This window comes from Manis javanica, chromosome 3 (assembly GCF_040802235.1).
Source record: "Manis javanica isolate MJ-LG chromosome 3, MJ_LKY, whole genome shotgun sequence".
Lineage (NCBI taxonomy): Eukaryota > Metazoa > Chordata > Mammalia > Pholidota > Manidae > Manis > Manis javanica.
The window spans coordinates 168,244,828-168,269,099 of record NC_133158.1 but is presented as its reverse complement, the minus strand read 5'-3'; the positions used below and the strand labels follow the sequence as shown (position 1 = coordinate 168,269,099).

Below are 24,272 nucleotides of genomic sequence, written 5' to 3'. Positions count from 1 at the left end.
TACTCACGCCACCATCTTTGCTCCTCAGTCAAAATGTGTTTTTTTGATAGCTGAATCAAAGCCCTTTTTAAAAAGGACTTTAAAAGTTCTCAATCTAAATTTTGTTTAAAATTATTTAAATTGTTTATTTTGTTAGGCATGATAATGGCATAACAGTTATAAAAGAAAATACTTTGTAGTGATTTATACTGATGTATATAGAGGTAAATTAATGTCTTGGACTTGCTTTGAAATATTTAAGTACAAAAGATGGGTAAGATGAAGTAAATGTGGTATAATCTTGATGACTATTGAATCTGGGTGATAGATATATGGAGGTTAATTACCAAGAGGTATGTATTCCGAGAAATTCCCAGAGTTACCATTGTGGTAATCTAAAACAGAGTCTTAGTCTCAAATGAAAATTGGATGACTTGGAGATGGAGAAGTTAAGAAGTGGGAGAATAAAGAAGTAATTGGTAACTTTTTTAAGGTGAGGAGTTAAAATGAAGTTTTTTTTTAGGGTCAATATAGCATCATATAATATTATTTAAACATGGCATATAGTGTCAAGTTTGTTAGGTTACCGATTTATATTATGTAATTCCTGTGATACAGTGCAGATTAAGTATTCAAGGCAATGCAGTGAGAAAATTTTTTGTCTGATCTATAAAATTTTAGTCTTAAGATGTGGATTTTGAGCAAGTCTGTTTTTGTACTTAAGTGTGAAACTGTTTGGAACATGATCTAAGTTAAAATAGATTAAACCTCTTCCCTGAAAGCTTCCCGGTTTTTAAGTACAGTCTACCACTGTGTGACACATTTTGCTTTGATTCAGATTGCCCATCCATTTTATTTTCTAGGATAAGATGTATTTTTACAACATACTTTTAAAAGTATTATTTGACATTAATTTGGGGGGAGGAGCTTCCATAGAGACATGTAGGAGATACATGACTAACACTTAGCCAGCATTAAGAAACCCCTGAACCTTTTTCTTTGTTTCTCACATCACTGGAGCTGCTTTTTTTGTGAGGTGTAAAAAGAACCTTTTGGGAAACTTTTAAGGGTTAGGATAGTTAGCCAAGTGCATTAAACATGTTTGCCTATAGGCATCTTTAATGGTAGATTAACGTGTTGAGGAAATGATTGGGTAATCCAGTAGGTAATAGGAGGCCAGGTAACAGAGTTTCTTAAGAACTCAGTGGTGGCAGTCATGAATCAGTAAGGTATAGTTGTTGATGTGTTTGAGCCTATTTTCAGTTCTCGATATTAGGCATACTCTTCTAATAACTCATAAAAGAGAGTACAAGGTTGTAGCATGTTAGTCCTTTTAAGGTGCTTGGTAGGTCAGGGGAGGTTTTGATTGACAAGAAAGATCCGCAGTAGAACATGTGATCCTCACGTATCATTTAACTTGTACAGTTTGCAAATCATTAGGGATGAAAATGATGGCATTCAAATTTTATCATTTTTTATTATCTGAATTAGGTTATTTGGTGGTATAGTTCATGTTCAGTTAAATTAGAATAAATATTTATTTACCAGTTTTCACACTAAGCTGATACACTAACATCCTGAAACTGATTTTCTTTCTTTTTAAAAATGAACTTAAGAGATTTGAACATTTAGATGTGCTTCATTCCATTGCATTTATGCATGTTCAGATTTTCTCAAGTTTGGCCAGGGAGAATCTCTTCTGACTTGCTCTTGCATCCCTGTGACATTATCCTAATCTTGTGACTGTTTCCTTCATTCTTGGTATAACAAGATAATCAAAATTCGTCTTGTCTAATTTACGTCAGATCTGGAATCAGTCATTTGTCTAAGAAGTCTGGTTCCTTTGAACAGGAAATTGTTTTTTTCAGCATCATTATCTGAGTTCATTGCTACTGGGGTTGGTCCCTGGCTTCCTGGCCTTTTCAGTGTGTAATCCTAGGAAATACATATATATTTAATATGAAAACATGAGTTCATACAGTAAATCAATTGAAATTCAGGACTACAGGATTTTTTTTACTTAACTTTTTCTTACAATTTTCTTCCTTTCTCCTGCTTTTAAAAAAAATCCAGATTCTCAAGGATATCAACATTTACTTCATTTTGCAATAGACCACCAACAGTTTTATAATAACTATTAAATAACAGTGTCACCAACTGTGTGATTACTGAAAACAAAACGAATGCATGGAGTAGTGTCAGTTTTCTGTTATGAAGTCATTTTTAATCTCTGAATGGTAATGCTGTCAATTTTTTATAAAATTACAGTTACTTGTTTTGCTTTTGATTTCTAGGGATTTACTTTAAAATTTTAATTTTGTTATATAATTATGTAAAATATTTACATGGTTTGAAAATTAAAAGTGACAAAATAGGTTAAACCCAGAGTAATCTAGTTCCATTCCTGTTTACTTGACTTTGTTCAGTCTGTCCTTCCCAATACATGACATATTTTTTTGACCTTACAGTTTATCCTTTTAAAATGCATATCCATATAAATGGATATTATATTTATATCCCCTGTACTCTTCCTTAGATTAAGTCAAGGATGGGTACTCTAAGGAACTCCTGTGTGGGGTAGAAGGCTGGACTCCATGCTACTGGGGCCTTGTCTTAAGGTGTGTGTGTGTGTGTGTGTTTAAATTTGAGTTGTGCAACCATTACAATGATGTGCTGTTAGAACATTTTCATTTGTCCATTATGCTTATTTATGTTACCCCTGTTTCCACTGCCAGCCATAGGCAATCACTATTTCTGCTTTCCTGTCATTTCTAGACATTTTCTGTAAATGGGATAATATAATAATGTACTCTTTTACATCTGGCTTCTTTCATTTAGCATGTTTTTGAAATTCATCATGTTGTAACATGTACCAATAGTTTGTACTTTTAATTGCTGAACAGTATTCCATTGTATGAGCATACAGCTATTCAACAGTTGGTGGATGTTTGGATTGTTTTTGACTTTTTGTCTATTATGAATAATACTTCTGTACATATTCCCATACATCTCTTTATATGGACATTTATTTTAATTTCTTTCAGTAGGTTTCTAGGAGTAGAATTGCTGGTTGGTATGGTAAATGTATGTTTAACTTTTTAAGAAATTACCAAATCCAGTGTGGTTTACGCTTTTATATTCTCACCAGTTATATAGAAGGGTTCTGATTTCTCAACATCTTTGCTAATTGTTAGTATCGTTTCTCTTATTGAATTTATCCATTCTAATAGTTGTGTAGCAGTATGCCATGGTTTTACTTTCCTTAATAATATATTAAAGAATATATTATTCCTTAATAATATTAAAAATATTGAATATATTTTCATGTTCTTATTAGACATTCATATATTTTGTTTAGTGAAATGTTTTCAAATCTTTTGCTCCCTTTTTAAATTGAGTTATTTTTACTGATTTGTCGGAAGTTTTAAAACTACCAAATTGGAAGCCCTTTATTACATAAATGATTTGCAGACATTTTTTTTCCAAATCTGTGGGTTATCTTCATTTTCTTAATGGTGTCTTTTGAAGCACAAATTTGTCATTTTGATGAAGTCCATTTTACATATTTTTTCCCTTCTGTGTATTATGCATTTGATGTCACATCTAACACTTTGTCTAATCCAAACTCAAGATTTTCTCTTGTTTTCTTCTGGAATTTCACCTCTTATGTTTAGGTGTCTGTGATCCATTGAGCTAATATTTGTGTATGTTGTGAGGAAAAGATCTAACTTTGTGTTTTGTTTGCCTTTGAATATTGAGTTGTCCACATGATGTGTTGAAAATACTCTTGTTTCCTGTTGAATTATCTGGGTACTCTTGTCACACAAATGAGATGATTATAAATCTAAGAATTTCTTTCTAGACTCTGTTCTATTGATTTATATGCCTATCCTTTTTGCCATTACCATGCTGTCTTGATATACTATGGCTTTATTAAAGGTTTTGAAATTTGGTAGTGCAAATCCTCCAACTTTGTTCTTTTCAAAATTGGTTTGGCTGTTCTAGGTTCTCTCTGATTCCATACATAAGAGTTTTAGAATCAATCTGTCAATTTCTTTAAAAAGAGCCATCGAGAATTCTCAAGAAAAATTAAAAATTGTTTTTATTTAGGTGTAATTGTTATACACCACATCATATTCGTTTCAGATGTACAGCATAGTGATTTGACAGTTATCTACATTATTAAATGCTTACTCCAATGAGTATAGTTACTGTCAACATAGAAAGATACTACAATATTGACTATATTCTATATGCTGCACTTTTATCCCTATGACTAAATTATAGCAGATTTTATGCTTTGTCCCCTTTACCTGTTTTCATCCTCCTAGCCCCTCCCCCAAGGTGACCACCAATCTTTTCTGTTTTTGTGTGTGTGTGTGTGTGTTTAGATTCCACATATAAATGAAATCATACGGTATTTGTCTTTTCCTACTGGGCTTAGTACTTCACTTAGCATAATACCTTCTAGATCCATCCATACTGTTGCAAATGGGAGGATTTATTTTCCTTTTATGGCCAAATAATATTCTTTATCCATTTGTCTATTGATGGACATTTGGGTTGCTTCCATGTCTTGGTTATTGTAAATAATGTGGCAGTAAACATAGAAGTGCTGCACATACCTTTTCAAATCAGTGATTTTTGTTTTCTTCAGGTAAATTCCCCAGAAGTGGAATTGCTGGGTTGTATGGTAGTTCTTCTCCATACTGTTTTCCATGGTGGCTAAACCAGTGTATTCCCACTGACAGTAAAAGGGGTTTCCTTTTCTCCACATTCTTGCCAGCACTTATTATTTCTTGTCTTTTAGATAGTAGCCATTCTGACTGGTGTGAGGTGGCATCTCATGTGGTTTTAATTTGCATTTCTCTGTTGATTAGTGATGTTGAGCATTTTCTCATGTGTCTGTTGGCATCTTTTCATGTGCCTTTAGAAAAATGTCTCTTCAGGTCCTCTGCCCATTTTTATAATTAGGTTTTTTTTTGGTAGAGTTTTAAGAATTCTTCATAAATTTTAGATACTAGCTCCTTAATGGATATATCATTTGCAAGTATATTCTCCCATACAGTAGGTTGCCTTTCATTTTGTTGATGGTTCAGTTTAAGGAAAATTGCCATCTTGTTTGAGGCCTCGGTCTAACCTGGGCTTATGCAACCTCAGGCAAGTAAGAGTGAGCTGTTTGTCCTCCTCAACTGGGCAGTGTCTGAGAAGTCACCTCAATGATTACATCTTTGGGCCTACGCATCACCTACTATAGAGATGGAATGAACCCTTTCCAACCATAGCAGCTTCTGGTTCTCACAGGGTAATACTGGTAGAGTCTGGATGGTAGGGGAGAACTGGACAGACCCAGAGAAGAATACTACAGATTCTTACTGTCCTTACCTGAAATACAGCAGTTTTTTAAATATAAGTGCTTCTCAGATGGTTTGTCTTTGGTTGTGAAGATGACTTGTCAAAAATTTTCAAGTTTATAGTTGTTTTTAAGGGAGAGGATTATTGATTTCACTTGGTTATAGCAAGAACTACCTTACCTTATCTTCCATGTCTAAGTCTTAAGTGATGTGTGAGAAAATGGGTGTTGCTCTGATTTAATTACTAACCATTTGTTCTCATTTGGGAACTAAGGAACAGTTGCTTCTTTGGGGAGTAAGAGTAGAGAGAGGACTGGATCTAGTTGCTTTCCCCTTCTTGGCTCATATGTTGAGGTCATTTATAGTTTGGTATTTTACCAAGTCAGCAGACCACTTTCACTTTAAAACCGTACTGCTATACCTAGACTACTTGTCAATTGTAACCACGGTCATTTTGTATTCTGTCACAAGAATTTGAACCCAGTATTATGCTCCCTACTTTTTTTTTTTAATACATTTACACATACTTTTCCCATTGTCATTGTATTTTGGTTTTCTATAGGAGAAGAATTTGGGTTTGGTAGTACTCACTTTCTTTTAATAAATGAACAGTTCTTTTTCATCATACCTACATTTTGATCTTTTATTTCATTAGTTTATGATTAGTATAAATACAATAAAATGCTTTGAAATCATACTTTTTTCTGTGAGGATGCCTTTCTACTGATCGATTAATGCCTTCAAACTATAATAAGATGAGGGACTGTATCTTGCTCATCTGTTTCCCAGTGTTTAACACAAAACAGTATGATGCAGCATTATTGTATTGCATTAGGTTGAAGTCTCAAGGGTTTTATGCACAGTTTGTGGTGACTCATCTTCACCTTTTTATACTGTTTGGCAAAGAGGATAAGAAAGTGGACCAAAACATACTGTTTGGCAGAGAAACAGAATTGAGGAAGATTCTGGTGTGAGATAAAGGAATGGGGAATATGGTGTGGAAATGAAGTGAGCTGTATTGATATTTTTAAGTTTTTTGTAAGATATGTTTTTTGGGTTATCTGGTCTGGTGAGTTTAATCCGTTTCAACTTTAATAATTTATATTCTCATCTTCGATATTGAAATCTTAAGTTTATTTTACTAAAATCTTTGCTTTCCTCCTTTTTCCCTCTTAGGACATTTGCTACAAGATCCTATTGCACCCACCAACTCTACCTGCCAACACTATGTCTGCAAAACTTGTAAAGGCAAGAAAATGATGATGAAACCTTCATGTAGCTGGTGCAAAGACTATGAGCAGTTTGAGGAAAACAAGCAATTAAGCATCCTAGTGAACTGCTACAAAAAACTATGTGAATATATAACACAGACTACATTGGCACGGGATATAATAGAAGCAGTCGACTGTTCCTCTGATATTTTGGCTTTGCTTAATGATGGATCATTGTTCTGTGAGGAGACAGAAAAACCCTCAGATTCATCCTTTACTTTGTGTTTGACACATTCCCCTTTACCTTCGACCTCAGAACCCACAACTGATCCTCAAGCTAGTTTATCTCCAATATCTGAAGGCACCCTCAGCATTGCTATTGGCAGTTCTGTTATCAATGGTTTGCCTACTTATAATGGGCTTTCAATAGATAGATTTGGGATAAATATTCCTTCACCTGAACATTCAAATACGATTGATGTATGTAACACTGTTGACATAAAAACTGAGGATCTGTCTGACGGCTTGCCACCTGTCTGTGACACAGTAGCCACCGACTTATGCTCCACAGGCATTGATATCTGCAGTTTCAGTGAAGATATAAAACCTGGTGACTCTCTCTTACTGAGTGTTGAGGAAGTACTCCGCAGCTTAGAAACTGTTTCAAATACAGAGGTTTGTTGCCCTAATTTGCAGCCCAACTTGGAAGCCACTGTATCCAACGGACCTTTTCTGCAGCTTTCTTCCCAGTCTCTTAGCCATAATGTTTTTATGTCTACCAGCCCTGCACTTCATGGATTATCATGTACAGCAGCAACTCCTAAGGTAGCAAAATTAAATAGAAAACGGTCCAGATCAGAAAGTGACAGTGAGAAAGTTCAGCCACTTCCAATTTCTACCATTATCCGAGGCCCGACACTTGGGGCATCTGCTCCTGTGACGGTGAAACGAGAGAGCAAAATTTCTCTTCAGCCTATAGCGACTGTTCCCAATGGAGGCACAACACCTAAAATCAGCAAAACTGTACTTTTATCAACTAAAAGCATGAAAAAGAGTCATGAACATGGATCTAAGAAATCTCACTCTAAAACCAAGCCAGGTATTCTTAAAAAAGACAAGACAGTAAAGGAAAAGATTCCTAGTCATCATTTTATGCCAGGAAGTCCTACCAAGACTGTGTATAAAAAACCCCAGGAAAAGAAAGGATGTAAATGTGGGCGTGCTACTCAAAATCCAAGTGTTCTTACATGCCGTGGCCAGCGCTGCCCTTGCTACTCTAACCGCAAAGCCTGCTTAGATTGTATATGTCGTGGCTGCCAAAACTCCTATATGGCCAATGGAGAGAAGAAGTTGGAGGCATTTGCTGTGCCAGAAAAGGCCTTGGAGCAGACCAGGCTCACTTTGGGCATTAACGTGACCAGCATCGCTGTGCGCAATGCTAGTACCAGCACCAGTGTAATTAATGTCACAGGGTCGCCAGTAACGACGTTTTTAGCTGCCAGTACACATGATGATAAAAGTTTGGATGAAGCTATAGACATGAGATTCGACTGTTAAATTTGTGGGTCTTTAAACCTACCTCTGGTAGGGAAATAGCTACAGTTTTACGGCAGCTATGGTTTTGTTGGTTTAATAACTTGCCGGAGCTCCTGCATATAGATCACTTGTATCAAGTGTTTTCATTGCTAAGTTATATGTGTTAGTGTCGGGGAAATAGTTTGCATATAATGGAGGAGTAACCCTACAACTATATGTCTTTAGTTCTTACAGAACCTCATAGTTTGAGAACAAATGCTGATGCAACTGATTTATACAAAATGAACTTTGGCAAGGAAAATAACATTAACCTCATTGTTTATGGTCATGCTTTGTGCACAATCAAAGTTTATGATTAATTGTAAGGAAGTGGTACTAGTCAGTTCATAAAGATTGTGCTAATTTTTTTGTGGAAAAAGTAGCCGTTAGGTTTGTTCAGGAGACTCAGTGCTGCCTTCAGATGCCATTGATGCTTCTCCTGTTGAAAAGCTGATGTGTCCAGCTCAACCTTTGTGCTGACATACCATTTCTAATCATGAAAATCGGCTACAGGTGTATGTAGCAGTTCGTAAATCAGCAGTATTATGAAAGAAAATTTGCCCATTAGAATGTTGAAGAAATCTGTCTTTCAAAAGTGAACAAACTGAAATTCCCTCAGACCCCAGATGTTTAGCTACAAAACTCTTTAACTAGTTGAGCCCCTTTTTAGTTGTCTGACTTCTTTCTAGGGAAAAAAATTCAAAATCTTAGATAAGTGAAATGGAGAAGAGCAGTTTTATTCTGAAAGTATTTGAATTTAGTTTGTGACAGAATTTTTAAAAAATTGTAAAAGTGTTTTAGAAATTGGAATTTATTTAAAATAGGTCTGGAATAATGCCTCCAGACTTATACGGATTTATGCATTATATGTATTGCTATTGGCCACTTTGATTTTTGTTTCCTCTAGTAGTTTGCCGTAGAGTTTATGTTGAATACGCTCCTTTTTCTTTTTTTTTAGGGTGCTATTTTTTATGAAGGCTTCTTTATAGAGGTCTAATAAAAATGCCTTTTGAAGCCTGTGCATTTAGGTAGGTTTGAACCTAGGAGGATTTTTTTTCTTTAGGATGCTCTTTTGCATGTAAAGCACAAACCATTTCAGTTTAAACACACTTCTTCCCTTTGTTTTTTTACAGGGAAGACAAGTGAGTTACAAACAATCTGTTGAAGGGAAATCTAGTCAGTTGCTTAAAAGAGCACAGCCCAAATAAAACAAGGACTGACTAGATTATAAAGAAATGACCCTCTGATTTAAAAGAAGAGTTGCTGCTTTGACAGTACTTATTTAAAGAAAAATACTGCTGGAAATTTTCCAATTTCTACTATGTTCACCATCTCTCATGAGATCTGATATATGTTGAAGTTATGTTTTGATTTGGCACACAGCATGTTCAATGATGGTTACTCATCTAGTACAGACATGGAGAAGAAACCTTTGGACACAGAGCAGATGACACCTCCCTCTGTTGTGTAGTGTATCCTGGTGTCATTTTCTGTGAATGTGGTCAGGTAGAATTGTTTATGTTGTTGTTGGACCTTTTTTTTTTTTTTTTTTTTTTTTTTTGGTCTCTTTTGGTGGGGTGGGGGTGGGCTAAAGCCATAGGAAGAAAAATGTGATGTATGTCTCCAGTATGTACTATTTTGTTTTTGTTTTGCAAGAAGAGTTGAACTATTTTTGATAACAAGAGTAAATGGTGGAAAATGCTTCATAGTTGTCTTGTCTTTATTTGCTTTCCAAGTTTTGAAATTTTATTTAATTCTTCTAAATGTTGTTAGAGTGTCTTATGAAACATGTATTTGCCTAAAGTTTGTAATGGTTTTATGTTGAACCCAGATACCCTGCTATAAACTTGTAAGTCTGTTCTTTATTCATTAATGATCACTGCAAAAATGGCTAAAAATGAGATTGTACACATGGATGACTAGCATATATTTTGCAAATCTCCCAAACTTTCCTAATATTATGATCTTAAAATTCATAGAGTACTTTATTGCTTCCCAGGTTTGATCATCTTAGTTTTTGTTTTTTTTTTTTGATGCATGGGAGGTTGGCAATATAGACAAAGTGGAAATCATTAGTATGTGAGGGCCTTGATTGTTTTGTAATATTGCCAATGATAAATTCAGGTTGTTTTTAGCACAAGTTTCTCTTTTTTATGCTGGTATTCTCACTGCCACATTTTTGGAAACCTGTATTATACCTTAAATCTATCAATAAATGTTAGTTTTCTAATTCTATGTTGTAGAATACTGAGGAGTTTGGGCAAGCATGCTTGGAGTGGCCTATATTATGTGTATTGGGAAGAATAATTGATTACAGTGCCTTGATTTTTACATTGTTTTTCTTTATACTATACCATGAGTTATTTGGGAATGCTGACAAACAGCTGACTAGGAATGATTGAGAAATTTTTACCAAAGTAACTGGATTGGCTTCATCAGGTTTTGAAACCACCAAAACAGTAATAGCATTTAATATGACAGTCTTCACTTGTTGTTTTGAAGTCTTCCATATTCACATAAATGATCAAATGATATTTTACCATACATGATTAAAGTTTTAGAGCTGACAGTTTATCTTTTTGGTTAGCGTTAGTAAGTCTATATTTCCATGTAGCTATGTAATATGGTCCTAGGATAAAGAATTCCTTTCATTTCACCGTTCTTACTGTTCTTAAGACAACTCTGTGGTGACCTTGCTAAAGAAAAGTTTTACAATGGGTGAAAAATTTCCTTTCCCAACTTACATATAATAAATAGAAAATGTTTTAGAAAATACTAAGTTCAAAGTTCAATATTGGAATCTAATTCTTGATGGTATTTTAACTTTCCTTTTTAAAAAATTAAGTTTTAGGTACCCAAATAACAATCAAATACACATTATTTTAAAAGAATACATTCAAGTATAAGGTTAAGTCCTCTTTAATCCCTGTGACCCCTTCATTCCCAAACCCTGGTCCTCCTCTCTATCTCTAGAGGAAATTACTTTTCAGTATGAGGTGTTACTTTCCAGATCATTCTTTATAGTTTTCCCAGGTGTTCAAAGAGTTACTCTCTTTGAAACTTAGGCTTCTTTATAGTGTTAACTATTTTAAATATAAAAATAAATTGCAAGTGTATTAAAAATGTGTAGTGATTATCTTGGTGAACATGATTCATACTTGACAACTTGTCTTTTATTTAGTTTTGCAAAAAGGGAAAAACAAAAGTTAAATCATGCAGGCTTCTTCACCCAAACACGCTTAACATTTTCAAAAGTTGAGCAAATGACTTCTCATTTGATCAATTTATAGCTTTATAAACACTTTAAATAGTATGCAATGACATAGATAAGATGCAGGGAAAATACACAGAATTTTATTAGTTTGATTACCTTGGCAATTAATGGTATGCTGTGAGACTCATTTCTCATTGAATAGCATTTTTAAAATCATGATAATCCTCAATTTAAGGATCCTAATATTGTAAAAACTCGGAATTTCCAGTTTGGCAGTAATGATTATAGTCAGCATGATCTTTACCAGAAAGCCAAATACATTCTGGTTTCTCAGAATTCACATTTCTTGGATTCCATTCTTAAGAATACAGTGAAACACACTGTGTCTAAAAATGTGATACTTTGGGTAACCTAAATTAAATAGCTTTATCGTAAATGGAATGATACTGGTAACTCTACTTTTATAATAATTAAACTTTGAAACCAAATATTGACCAAAGTAAAAGCAAGAAGACTTTAGTAAGGAGAAATAAGGTAAAAAATTAAAGCCAAATAGTAAAAAAGGAAAAAAAAGATCATATATATATATTGGAAAATTGAGTTTTATTTTTACTTTTTGCTGAGTCTTAAAAATAGTTCAGATCATTATGGATAGTAACACCTTTAAAACCATATCTGGCTTCTTAAATCATTAGCATAAAAGTTATTTTTATCGAAATGCAATTGTTTTTCTCTCCTGGTAAAGTTTGGATGTGATAGATGGTAAATTTTACATACCACATAAATTCTTTTAACCCTAGTAATTTACCAGCATATTAAGCTTGTTGTGTGTAGTGTTTCCTAAAAATTTTTCTAAGTTTTTAGTTCTTTGTGAACTACAGTTTTAGTGGTTATCACTTTCTGTAACAGTTAAGTGAAGATTAGTTCCAATTATGAAGGTGAAGTAACAGGAAACTGGGAGGATAATGAGAGGAAGGATTGCTAACTCTTGTGTACCAGCTATTCTCCACTTTTTGCCTACAATAGCCCAAAAATTGATTATTGCATTTTTGGCCTTTACACCGGCAAGGGGGAACCAAGATGGGGTGGGAAGGGAAGCCCTTCCGACATCCAGGACTCAGTTAAAAAATTCAGGGGAAAAGTTGAATTTGACAGAGATGGATGTTAGAAAGTTTCTTTGGGGTTTCTTAAACCATCAAAAATTTCCTTCCTTTGAATAGTTCATTTTCAGATTTTATCTTCAAGGATATTAAGGACTTGGCTGCATTGTGGCTTGCTGAAAAATATGATTCTATAGGGAACACATCTACCACTACATGAAATAGATTTATTGGTATCATCACTGTTCCATTTTTGTGATAAATACTGAGGTGGGTAGGATATTTGAATAGCAGTTTCTTTCAACATAAAGGAATAATGTTTATATTGAGGCCTTTACTAATAAGGCCTAGTCTAATGTTACATGATGAAAGAAGTATGTCTAGTAGGAATTTTCATATATCATTTGTCTTCAAGTAGGCTTTTGGTAGGAAGTATATATATAATGGAGAATCAACTAATTTAGAGATTAATAAATCAGTAATTCTCTACAAATGCGGGATGAGTTAAAGGAAACTGTTTTCAAGTAGAGTCAAATTCTGTACTTGTCTTCTGTAATTCTTCAGATTTTATAAAAGCTCAGGATAGGGAGGGGATTATTCAGAACTTGCCAGCAAGGTTGGAAGGCCCAGTGGTTATAATACCTGAGGATGTAAAGTGACTAGCAGTTTGGCAGGTCATTGTGATATTATATTAAACCAGGTAAGTTCAAGATCTTGAACTCTCCATTACACATATAATTAAAAGATGTCTCTGAGATGTTTCGGCAGTGCTTTTATTACCAGGGGCCAGTCAGTTCTGGAGGGCCTTACTGCTTTTTGAAGTTCCAGAATTTTTTGACTCATTTTCTGCAAGTGAAGATTTCTTCTGGGCTCCATAGGAGCCCTGAGGGGCTTGAGGGATGCTGGACAAGAGAGGCAGCTCCTGCTTTTGTGCAGAGAGCTGTGTTTGGCACTGTCCCCAAGAGATCCTTGGTACATTCAGGGTGAAGAGTGCTTACTGACAGACTTTGGAAGGGTGCGAATATAGTAAACTTGGGTCCAAGGAAAAGCTCTCTTAAGAGGTTTGCGGCAAACTGGTGGAGTCTTCCAAATTGAGTATGTGTATCCAGACCCGTTGCTTAAAAACGTTTTGAAGTTTCTAGTGCAGATACACCCTTGCAGAAATCAAAGACTAAAAAAGCAGTATGCATACTAGAGCGTCTCTTCACAAGAAAAAACATTTCAAATACATGTCTCATGTAGATGTTGGCAACTACTCATCCACTGATTGAAGCATTCCACATTTCTCTGAAAGGCTTGAGGTTATTTTATTGCTTTTGTTTCCAGTCTCAGAGGGAGAGGCAGGCTCCTCTGTGTCATAATCTTCAAAGGAGCTGAAAGAACAAGAATTTTTTTTTTAAAGTTTTAATGTTTTGGTAGACATCAAAATGGCAATCTAGACTGAAGACCAGCTTGCAAAAGTACTGTCAGTTGGTAAATGGCAGCTACAAACAACTGAGCCACCCTGAAGGAGAATGCTGTGGGGCCGGAAACATTCTCCCTGTTCCTTAAAGCCAAGTTTGTGTTAGAATTTGTGGAAAATATGCTGTATCAAGCTTTCCCAGGGGTGTTGGTGGGAACGAGAGCATTACTGATAAGGGCCCTCACACCTTCCCTAACCTAGCATTAAGTATGAGTTTACATGAATGCATGGAAGTCATTTCAATGAAGGCAAAGTAGGGGACTTTCTCAGTTCGAACTGCTTTATAGATTCCATGGGTTCAAGAAGTACATTTAGACGTGCAAGTACATACATAGCAGACTAAAAGCCCATCCATGGATTTCCTTCCATTCTTTGTAGAATTCCACGGCATAACCTCCCTGCTCTCTTTGTTTTAGAGGTTACTGGTGTCCCAAGTTCCCTATTCTCCAGGTTTTGGTCTGTGCGTGGCCTTAGCCACTCCCACTTAGGGATGATGAAATTTGTCATGGGAATGATGGCTGCTTGAACTATAAGTTGACAAATATTCTAAGGTTACATCTGAGCCCTTTAAAATATACATGATCAATTAGCAATGTCAATAGTATTTGACATCACCAGTTTAGCTTTGTTACCCTAACATAACATCACAGGAACTTATGGACCTAAGTAAGTCCCTTTATCAAAAGGGTTATCAAGGCTGACTAGTGAGGGAAAATATGCTGAGGCAGGTATATCCAGGTGGTACCTATCCAACTTCTAAAACATTTTTGAATAGGAGGTAGAATGTTAAAAAAAGGCCTATCTGATGTTTAGAAAACTTCCTTTTGAGTACCAGTTTGTGATCCTAACACATTTACAGCTGCATTCATTTTGCAAGAATACTTCATTCCATACTTAATTTCTACTTCATTCTACCCCAACTCTTTGAGGCCTCAAAGTGATTGGCATATATTGGATAAGGAGGCAGTAAGGAGGTAACTGCTTTAATGGGAGTGAAGCAGGGTTGAAGGTAAAGAGCCTCCATTTCTGGGACAAAATTTAATTCTAGCAATTCAGTGTCAGACACTGCTTATTTCCTGTCAGAGTGGAAAACATTTTCCTCCCTTTGCTGTCATAACTCGCTCTCTGAGCTCTCAAGGCCTTAATAACCTTAGTGCAGATCTAGAGTAAGAGTTTGGTCTTAACCGAGACTTTTAGTAAATATTCAAGGTCCTGTTGCTAAGCCAATGCTAGGTGAAAAAGACTGAACCCAGCCCCTTGCTCACAGAGCTTGTGCCTAACGGAGGCCGTCTGGAAGAGTAAGTGGTTTGTTTAGCTTTAGCACATGGACTGTGAAGTCAGACCCCGAAGCCATGTTCCAATCTCAGTTTAATCACTTGACACTTGGGCGAGGTACTTTAATAACCCCACTGCATCAGTTTCCTTAACTGGTGAGAGCAGTTTCTACATGTAAGGATCCAGTGGAGGTTAGATGAGAGGGCCTATAAATCATACTCTTGGGAAATGTTTGGTTATTAGTGATGGAGAAATGCTGGGGCTTACTGGAGCAGGCTGGTGACACCTAGTTCTATACTAGGGGGCAGGGCCACAAGTTTTTTGTGTATGTCATTTGTGAATAAATTTTTACAAAAGAATACATATTTTTTCCTACTGTGGCCCTATACCAGAAATGTGATTTCTAGCAATGGATTTATTCCAGTCTAGTACATACAAAGATTCCAATGCTTTATGGGTTGGGATAGTGGAATGTTACCTGCCATTTCTTTTGTACTTTCAAGGCACCATGAGTAGTACAGAGACTTGGGAGGAATCCTACAGATCTGAGCATGCTGTCCGTGTCCTGGAGCTGCTCTTACTCTGACTCATTGGTTCTCACCTGGGGGTGATCCCCCGTCAGCTCCCCCTCCTCCCTGGAAGAAATTTGGCAGTCTGGAGACACACTGGATTGTCGTGGCCGGGTGGGTGCTGCGGGCACCTAGTGGGTAGAGTCTGGGATGATGCTGAACATCCCATGGTGTGCTGGGCAGCACCTCACACAGTCACCCAGCTTACATCAGTGCTGTGAGGAGACCTGCTGAGGCTCTGGCCCCTTCTGTGTCAGCATGTTCAGCTCACTGGACTAAGCTCTCTGTATTTTCCTGGGTAATCAGCCTTTTTCATGGCTTTATCTGCTATTCGTTCACCTGTGGTTGGTAAATGTGTATGTCCAGCCTCAGCCTCTTTCTAAGGTAGTGACCACCACGTATCCAGCTGCCTACTTCATGGCTCTTGCAGTACGGCAGTGTGTACAAACCTGAGCTCACCCATCTCACACCTTGGTGTTCTACCTACTTTATTCGGGTGCAAACAACTAGAAATTTAGACCCCAAGTTCCTCTTCTCTCCCCTCTTCAAATCCCTCTTCTACCACTTACAGTGCCACATGGGTACAGTCCTGTCTTGTCCTCCCCATTGACACTGATGTAGTTTAGGGCACCATGCTTTCTTGCTTGGATTAATGTAATGGTTTTCTAACAACTGGTTTTCCTGCCTTCACTTTTGTCATGTACCCTTGGATACTGCCATACCAGGCTACTTACTATGTCAGAATGGGTCACGGTCCTGGGTCTGAATGCCACTGTGCATGTTTTTCAGTGGCATGTGGTGCCCTTACCCCTTTGGATAACTTGTGCTCATCTTTTAGTCTGAGATGTCATTTGAAAGGTTCTTCTCTTACTTAGATGTCTCTGGCTTCCTTGTATGTCTCCGTGCTTTGATTCTTGCACCTCTACCAAACTAGCGAGTAATCTTCAAAACATGTAAGTGGGATTATATCCTTCCTTGTTTAACTCTTTGTCAGTAGCTTCTCCAGGAGCTATGTGCTCTGGCCCCTGCTGATTTTTCCAGCCACATTTCCCTCTTTTGCTTACTATACTCCAGCTACACTGGCCTTTTAAAATACCTGCAACACACTATTTCCTGCCTCAGAGCGAGTGCACATATTTTTTCCTCTGCCCAGAACATTTCTGTTCCCTGCTTCTTGCATAACTATTTCCTTCTCAACCTACAGGTTCTCATCACCTCCTCAGGAAATGCTTCCCTCAGTATCCTAAGTTGCAAGACTCTATTCATGACTAGTCACCCCATTTTTTCCTTTATTACATAATTAAATGTCTGCCCCACTCCATTGTAAAGTGTCTGTTTTGTAAACCACCAATTTCTTGGGTGTAGTTCCTGGCACTAGGTGTTCAAAATGAATTGTTGAATGAAAAGTGAGAACTGAATGCTCTTGTGCAATGAAGTGCCAAGTTATGGGGGAGGCTGGAGTCAGTAAAAGGCTGAGAGCACAGAAGTCATCTTGAAGTCCCTAAACTCAGAACTATGAGAGCTTAACCCAGCTCTCCAGGAATTCCTGAGGGAGAGTGCTGATTCCTTCTAAATGGCCATTCCCGGGTTTACTTGTAGGTCACCGGGATTCCTCTACACTCAAATCAAGATTGTTTATGAAGTCTTCTGTTAATTTAACTGGCAGTTTTTGAATAAGTAGAGGTCAAAGGATTAAAGCAGAACTCATAGGGTTGACAAACAGTTCTTAAGAAATCCTAGGTTATCAAGCTGAGAACAAATTCTTTACGTTAGTATCAACATAGTATTGTTAGCTGAAGGGAAAATAATTGTTCATGTATTTTTGCTAGCAATATGTTTGCCTTTAGAAACTTGTTTACCTAAGTTTTCCCTTTCAGATGAACAACTGGGCAAAAGTATTAGGGCTACTTTTGCGGATTCCTGGGATGGAAGTAGAAATGGTGACTGACACATATGTCTGACAAAGGATTTATTTGTAGTTTCAGGGTGTTGTCTGGGTAGTTTGATTCCATTTTGGGGATTCTGACTATTTACAGGGGCAAAAGGATAGAATATGTGATTCTGGGCTTATCTAAGGGGATCTAAAACATGGTGGCTATAAGCATAGAAGAAAATGCTAAGTAGTTGTTTAATTTGGCATCTATGCTTTAGAAATAGTGGTTGAATTTTACCTTTGTACTTTTAAATCCTAAGCCATTTATATAAAATGGATTAGCTGAAATATTTTGGAAATTGGATATTAGGTTCAATTCTTGTTAAAAGTTTCCTAATATGTACCACCCACTTCACTGCCTCAGAAAGCTGATCTCATTTCGTTTTGGAAGGCTGAGGATCTCCTGTAGTTGCCCAGGGTCACAGAGCCATTCAGTTGTTATTCTTATTTATTTTGGATGCAGATAGTATAAAAATTTGGATTAAATATATTCTAATTATGAACTTGAAGAGAGGAACAGGGTTTCATTCATTCATTTTTAATACCAACCACAGTGCCTGGCATAAAGTAGGTATGAGTAGTATCTATTCATGTGCATTAAAATTGGGCTTTGAGTCATTGAATACAGAAAAAAGTAAAACACTGTATTAACTTCAGGTACAAATAAAGTTTCTGTTTCCTGAGCCCTATAAAAAATAAAGACTATTCTACTTTTAAGATTATAATTCATGCTTTGGAATATTAGTTCCTGTCATTCTAGTTCCTGTCATTCCTTCTGTTTCTTCCCATGCCCCAGTAAACACACAGAATTTTAGTGGCACCTTCCCCTGCCCCACCGTGATTATCCTTGCTTCTCTGATAAACTCTCCCACTTTCTGGAGGACAGCCAGGCTATACACGGTCCCTCACTCCAGACTTGATTCTCCCTAGGTATATTCCTAGAAGATTATTCTGGGGGGTTTCTGGCTGGCCATTTTTGCTTAAAGTGCCTTTTATTGCAGTGCTGATGGAAGTAAAGCTGAAGCTCTTAGGAAGAGTGATTCATGTAAGTTTATATTTAATATAAAGGAAAAAGCCACTTAAAAAACATACCAGTACAAACCCACAGCCAACATCATACTTAACAGCGAGAAGCTGAAAGCTTTTCCTCTAAGATCGGGAACAAGACAGGGATGCCCACTCTCCTCCCCACTGTTACTCTACATAGTACTGGAGGTCCTAGCCATGGCAATTAGACAAAACAAAGAAATACAAGGAATCCAGATTGGTAAAGAAGTCAAACTGTCACTATCTGCAGATGACACGATACTGTACATAAAAAACCCTAAAGACTCCACTCCAAAACTACTAGAACTAATTGGAATTCAGCAAAGTTGCAGGATACAAAATTAATACACAAAAATCTGTTGCTTTCCTATATACTAACGATGAACTAGCAGAAAGAATTCAGAAAACAATTCCACTCACAATCGTGTCAAAAAGAATAAAATACCTAGGAATAAACCTAACCAAGGAAGTGAAAGACCTATACCCTGAAAATTACAAGACACTCAAGAGAAATTAAAGAGGACACTAACAAGTGGAAACTCATCCCATGTTCTTGGCTAGGAAGAATTAATATTGTCAAATGGCCATCCTGCCTAAAGCAATCTACAGATTCAATGCAATCCCTATCAAAATACCAACAGCATTCTTCAATGAACTGGAACAAATAGTTCAAAAATTCATATGGAACCACCAAAGACCCCTAAGAACCAAAGCAATCCTGAGAAGGAAGAATAAAGTGGGGGGGGATCTCACTCCCCAACTTCAAGCTCTACTACAAAGGCACAGTAATCAAGACAATTTGGTACTGGCACAAGAACAGACCCACAGACCAGTGGAACAGAACAGAGAGTCCAGATATTAACCCAAACATATATGGTCATTTAATATACAATAAAGGAGCCATGGACATACAAGGGGAAATGACAGTCTCTTCAACAGCTGGTGTTGGCAAAACTGGACAGCTACATGTAAGAGAATGAAACTGGATCACTATCTAACCCCATACACAAAAGTAAATTCAAAATGGATCAAAGACCTGAATGTAAGTCATGAAACCATAAAACTCTTAGGAAATAACATAGGCAAAAATCTCTTGGACATAAACATGAGCAACTTTTTCATGAACATATCTCCCTGGGCAAGGGAAACAAAAGCAAAAATGAACAAGTGGGACTATATTGAGCTGAAAAGCTTCTGTACAGCAAAGGACACCATCAATAGAACAAAAAGGTATCCTACAGTATGGGAGAATATATTCATAAATGACAGATCCGATAAAGGGTTGACATCCAAAATATATAAAGAGCTCACACACTTCAACAAACAAAAACCAAATAATCCAATTAAAAAATGGGCACGGGAGCTGAACAGACAGTTCCCCAAAGATGGCCAACAGTTCCCCAAAAATTCAGATGGCCAACAGACACATGAAAAGATGCTCCACATCGCTTGTCATCGGAGAAATGCAAATTAAAACCACAATGAGATATCACCTCACACCAGTAAGGATCGCCACCATCCAAAAGACAAACAACAACAAATGTTGGTGAGGTTGTGGAGAAAGGGGAACTCTCCTACACTGCTGGTGGGAATGTAAAGCAGTTCAACCATTGTGGAAAGCAGTATGGAGGTTCCTCAAAAAACTCAAAATAGAAATACCATTTGACACACGAATTCCATTCCTAGGAATTTACCCTTAGAATGCAAGAGCCCAGTTTCAAAAAGACATATGCACCCCTATGTTTATTGCAGCACTATTTACAATAGCCAAGAAATGGAAGCAACCTAAGCGTCCATCAGTAGATGAATGGATCAAGAAGATGTGGTACAACACAATGGAATATTATTCAGCCATAAGAAGAAAACAAATCCTACCATTTACAACAACATGGATGGAGCTAGAGGGTATTATGCTCAGTGAAATAAGCCAGGTGGAAAAATAAGTATCAAATGATTTCACTCATCTGTGGAGTATAAGAACAAAGCAAAAACTGAAGGAACAAAATAGCAGCAGAGTCACAGAACTCAAGAATGGACTAACAGTTACCAAAGGGAAAGGGACTGGGGAGGATGGGTGGGAAGGGAGGGTTAAGTAGGGGGAAAAAAAGGGGTATTACTATTAGCAGACATAATGTAGGGGGGGGGGACATGGGGAGGGCTGTACAACACACACAAGACAAGTAGTGAGTCTACAGCATCTTACTATGCTGATGGACAGTGACTGTAATGGGGTATGTGGGGGGGACTTGTTGATGAGGGGAGTGTAGTAAACATAATGTTCCTCATGTAATTGTAGATTAATGATACCAAAAAAAAAAAACCCACAAAAAAACATACCAGTAGGGAACAGTTCTTCTAAGCTGTCTAAATGTCCAGTAATAGGGAAATGGATGTGAGTTATTGCTTGAGGGAACTCTGAACCATTAGAAGCCTGTTTCTGAACATACTATAACATTAAGCATCAAAAGCTTGAAGTGTAAATAATGATTTTCTCTGGATGACTGAACCAAGGGTGATTTATATCTCTTTATATTTCCTGCTTTTTTCTGCTGCAAGCCTGTATTTCTCTACTAGTTAAAGACCAGACTAAGAAACTGTGTTTAATCTCAGTTAACCAAATGTAAAGCTGTCGTGAAATACCAGAATATCCTGTTAGAAAGTATTTTTAAGAAAATATAAAAGACTCTTAACTAAGTATCTGAAGTAATCAAGTATGGTAGAAAAGCTTGTTTCTGATCATTTCACATCTCCATTTAGGACAGCAACATGGAGGACCCTTTAGTCTGCTTTATGTAGTTTTTGTGTTGTTTTCCTCTACTGTTGAAACCATAAGAATGTTAGTAATAAATAAATTTGATGTCATTAACCTGTTATCTTCATACAGGTGCCGTGTTTAGCTGAGTAGGTTTGTGTCTTTCTGGTTTCCCTGATGACCACTCATTATCTTGATTGCACTCATACAAATGCTGCTATGTCATGTGCTAGATGTGGTGATTCAGTGTTTGCAGCCTCATACCTGTGGAGACCCATGGTCCTCTGCCCTCAGTGAAATCTGGAGTCATTACTAAGTTATTAAAGGCACTCCCTAAGTACCAACCTTGAATAACGTGGCACAGGCACTGAGCACAAAGGCTACCTGTGTTTGCTGTCAGATGGTAAAGTAGATGGAGAATTTCAAGTTGTTTTTGGAGGGTTACCTGGTCTCCTGTAGTTACCCATGTAATGAGGGTGGCAGCTGCTGTGTCACTCAGTAAACATTTGTTGAGGATCTCCTGCATCCCCCCAGTTTGCTAGGTGCTGGGATTACAAGATGAGCAAAACAAAGTTCTTTGCCCTGGAGGAGTTTAGACAAAGAGTTCCATTTCTCCCAGCATTTTTATGCCGGACACTGTTGGATACATTATATACATCATCACTGATTCTCAGTACAATCCTGCTGTTCATGCAACAGATATTTACTGTGTGCTGTGTGCCCAGTACTGCACCCTGGGGACAAAGGGAACAAGGTAACATTACAGCAGCTGAAGTTCAGAGAGGTTATAGAATGTGGCCAAGATCCCTGAAGGGGCAATAACAGTGACTGCTGTTTACTGATTACATAGGCACTATGTCTAAAGACACTGTAACATAAAGATATTAAATACATTGTTTTACTTAATCCTTAAAAAACAGCTCAGTGTGGCAGTTAATGTTCTCATTGTGTAGGAGATGCTGAGGCTTAGATGCCTGGGGTTTCACAGCTGGTAGAGCAAGGATTTGAATTTATTAGGCTTGTCTAACTATACATTCCATGCTCTTAACCATAATGTTACAGCATATCTCTTCCCACACAGAGTAGTAACAGTAATAGCTACTATGTATCAGCTATCTACTATGTCCCAGGTGTTTATAGGCATTATCTTAGATTCTTACGACCATCTTGGAAGGTAGTTGCTGGTGTCTTCTGAAACTGAGCCTCAGAATTCAGGTAACCTGCCCAGTTGCTGAATGATAGGTAGAACCAGATCTGTCTGGCTCCTAAACCTCTGCTCTTTCTGTGGTGCCATCATTATGCTTCACTTTCTAATATTTAATCTGGTAATTTCTATTGACATACTCTGACTTACTTTTAATTCCTCTTGAGCTGATGCCCTAGGTGGTGTAATCTTGGGATTCTGGGTCTGGCTTTTTAACTACGTTAGTCAGTTTCTAATATTGGTAAACATGCTTTTCTTTTCCTTTGTTGACATGCAATTGGCTTACTCTACAGGCTGTGGCTGTTGTAAGCCTGCCCCTCTCCCCTCGGGACATGCTCTCTGCAGGCCTTATCTTATCTCCCACAGCAGGAGAAGGTGTCCTGTAGAAGCCTCTCATATACACTGGTCAGATTTCACTGCAGCTGGTCTCTGCATCTCCTCTTGTGACCCCTCACCTGGCTGTCTGTCTGAAATCCCTGTGCCTCCGTTCTCTCCCCTCCACACACACTGGCACATTCTCTGAGCACTACGAAAACTAGAAAAAACTTTTGCCTGAGCCAATTATTTATTCTCTTTAGCTGCATCAGTTTCTCTTCTTTTTAGGCTAACAAACATCTAAGTGTTTAGACCTGCTATCTCTATATTCTCCTTTATTTAAAGCAAGTTACTAAGCAATATGTAGTATAAATTCCAGTTTTATGCAAATTATCTATTTGCATAGAAATATCTAGGAGGATCTTCAAAATGTTAAAAGAGGTTGTCTGTGCATGGTGGATTTTAGATGAAAGACTTTTATTTCTATATTCCACTCTTCTGAGTGAGTACATATTACCTTTGTATTACCTATTTAAACATAATACCTTTGTAAAAAGATAGAAAAATAGTTCTTTTCCTGTTTATTAAAGTAATCCATGTATGTTATATGAGCCTTATAAATTATAGAACACTATAATCAAGTTACTTGCAATTCTACAGACCAGAGTTAACCACTGTTAATATTTTGAAGCCTTACCTTTTAGCTTGTGTGTACACATACAAGCACTTCTAATATTGAGATCATATCACATTTTTATAACCCTGATTTCTTTATATTTTTGTGCAAGCACAAAATTTAAATGTCTGTGTAAAATGACACAGAGAGATTGTGACTTATTTAACCATTCTATTGTACATTTGTGTACTTTTGAATTTTTTTATTTTAGAATTACCAGTGACCAGGGCCAATTAGTTAGATATAACAAGTCTACCCAACTTTCTGATTATTTACAGTAAGATACCCAGAAAGAGAATGGGGACTCAGAGGGTATAAATTCAGCGGCTGCTATGTATTTGTCCGATTACTGCAAAGAGGCTGGGTCTACTGCTGTGCCAGCAATATATGGGAGTGCTTGTCTCACCGCACGGTGAGCCCAGGGCAGTGCCGCTGTGATGGGCTTCCTCTCGGAAAGGGCAGTTAAAAGTTTATTTTCCCTGCTAAGGCAGGGATCTTGTCTGTGTTCACCAACATCCAATAATGCTTAGTGTACAGCAGGAATGCAAACATTTATTGACTTAGTATTTTCAAAATTATCTTTTAAAAAATTGAGGCCGGTTTAAT

The 24,272-nt window shown here is 37.1% G+C and overlaps 2 protein-coding genes and 1 long non-coding RNA gene across 8 annotated transcripts in view; 2 read left to right on the top strand and 1 right to left on the bottom strand.

The window, feature by feature from the left end:
* Positions 1–9,823, top strand: part of MSL2 (MSL complex subunit 2) — a 36,283-nt gene extending 26,460 nt beyond the window's left edge. The window contains exon 2 of the mRNA XM_017675116.3: positions 6,510–9,823. Coding sequence (XP_017530605.1) covers positions 6,510–8,101 — 1,592 coding nt within the window. The 3' untranslated portion in view covers positions 8,102–9,823. The remainder of the gene's footprint in view (positions 1–6,509) is intronic.
* The window catches only part of LOC140848501 (uncharacterized), a 218,467-nt gene that overhangs the window by 29,002 nt on the left and 165,193 nt on the right, over positions 1–24,272 (top strand). The window lies entirely within an intron of this gene.
* The window catches only part of PPP2R3A (protein phosphatase 2 regulatory subunit B''alpha), a 219,482-nt gene continuing 206,480 nt past the window's right edge, over positions 11,271–24,272 (bottom strand). For all 6 annotated transcript variants that reach the window (XM_037022878.2, XM_073232349.1, XM_073232350.1 and 3 more), the window contains one exon: positions 11,271–13,806. In XM_037022878.2, the coding sequence (XP_036878773.1) occupies positions 13,686–13,806 (121 nt within the window). In that variant the 3' untranslated portion in view covers positions 11,271–13,685. The remainder of the gene's footprint in view (positions 13,807–24,272) is intronic.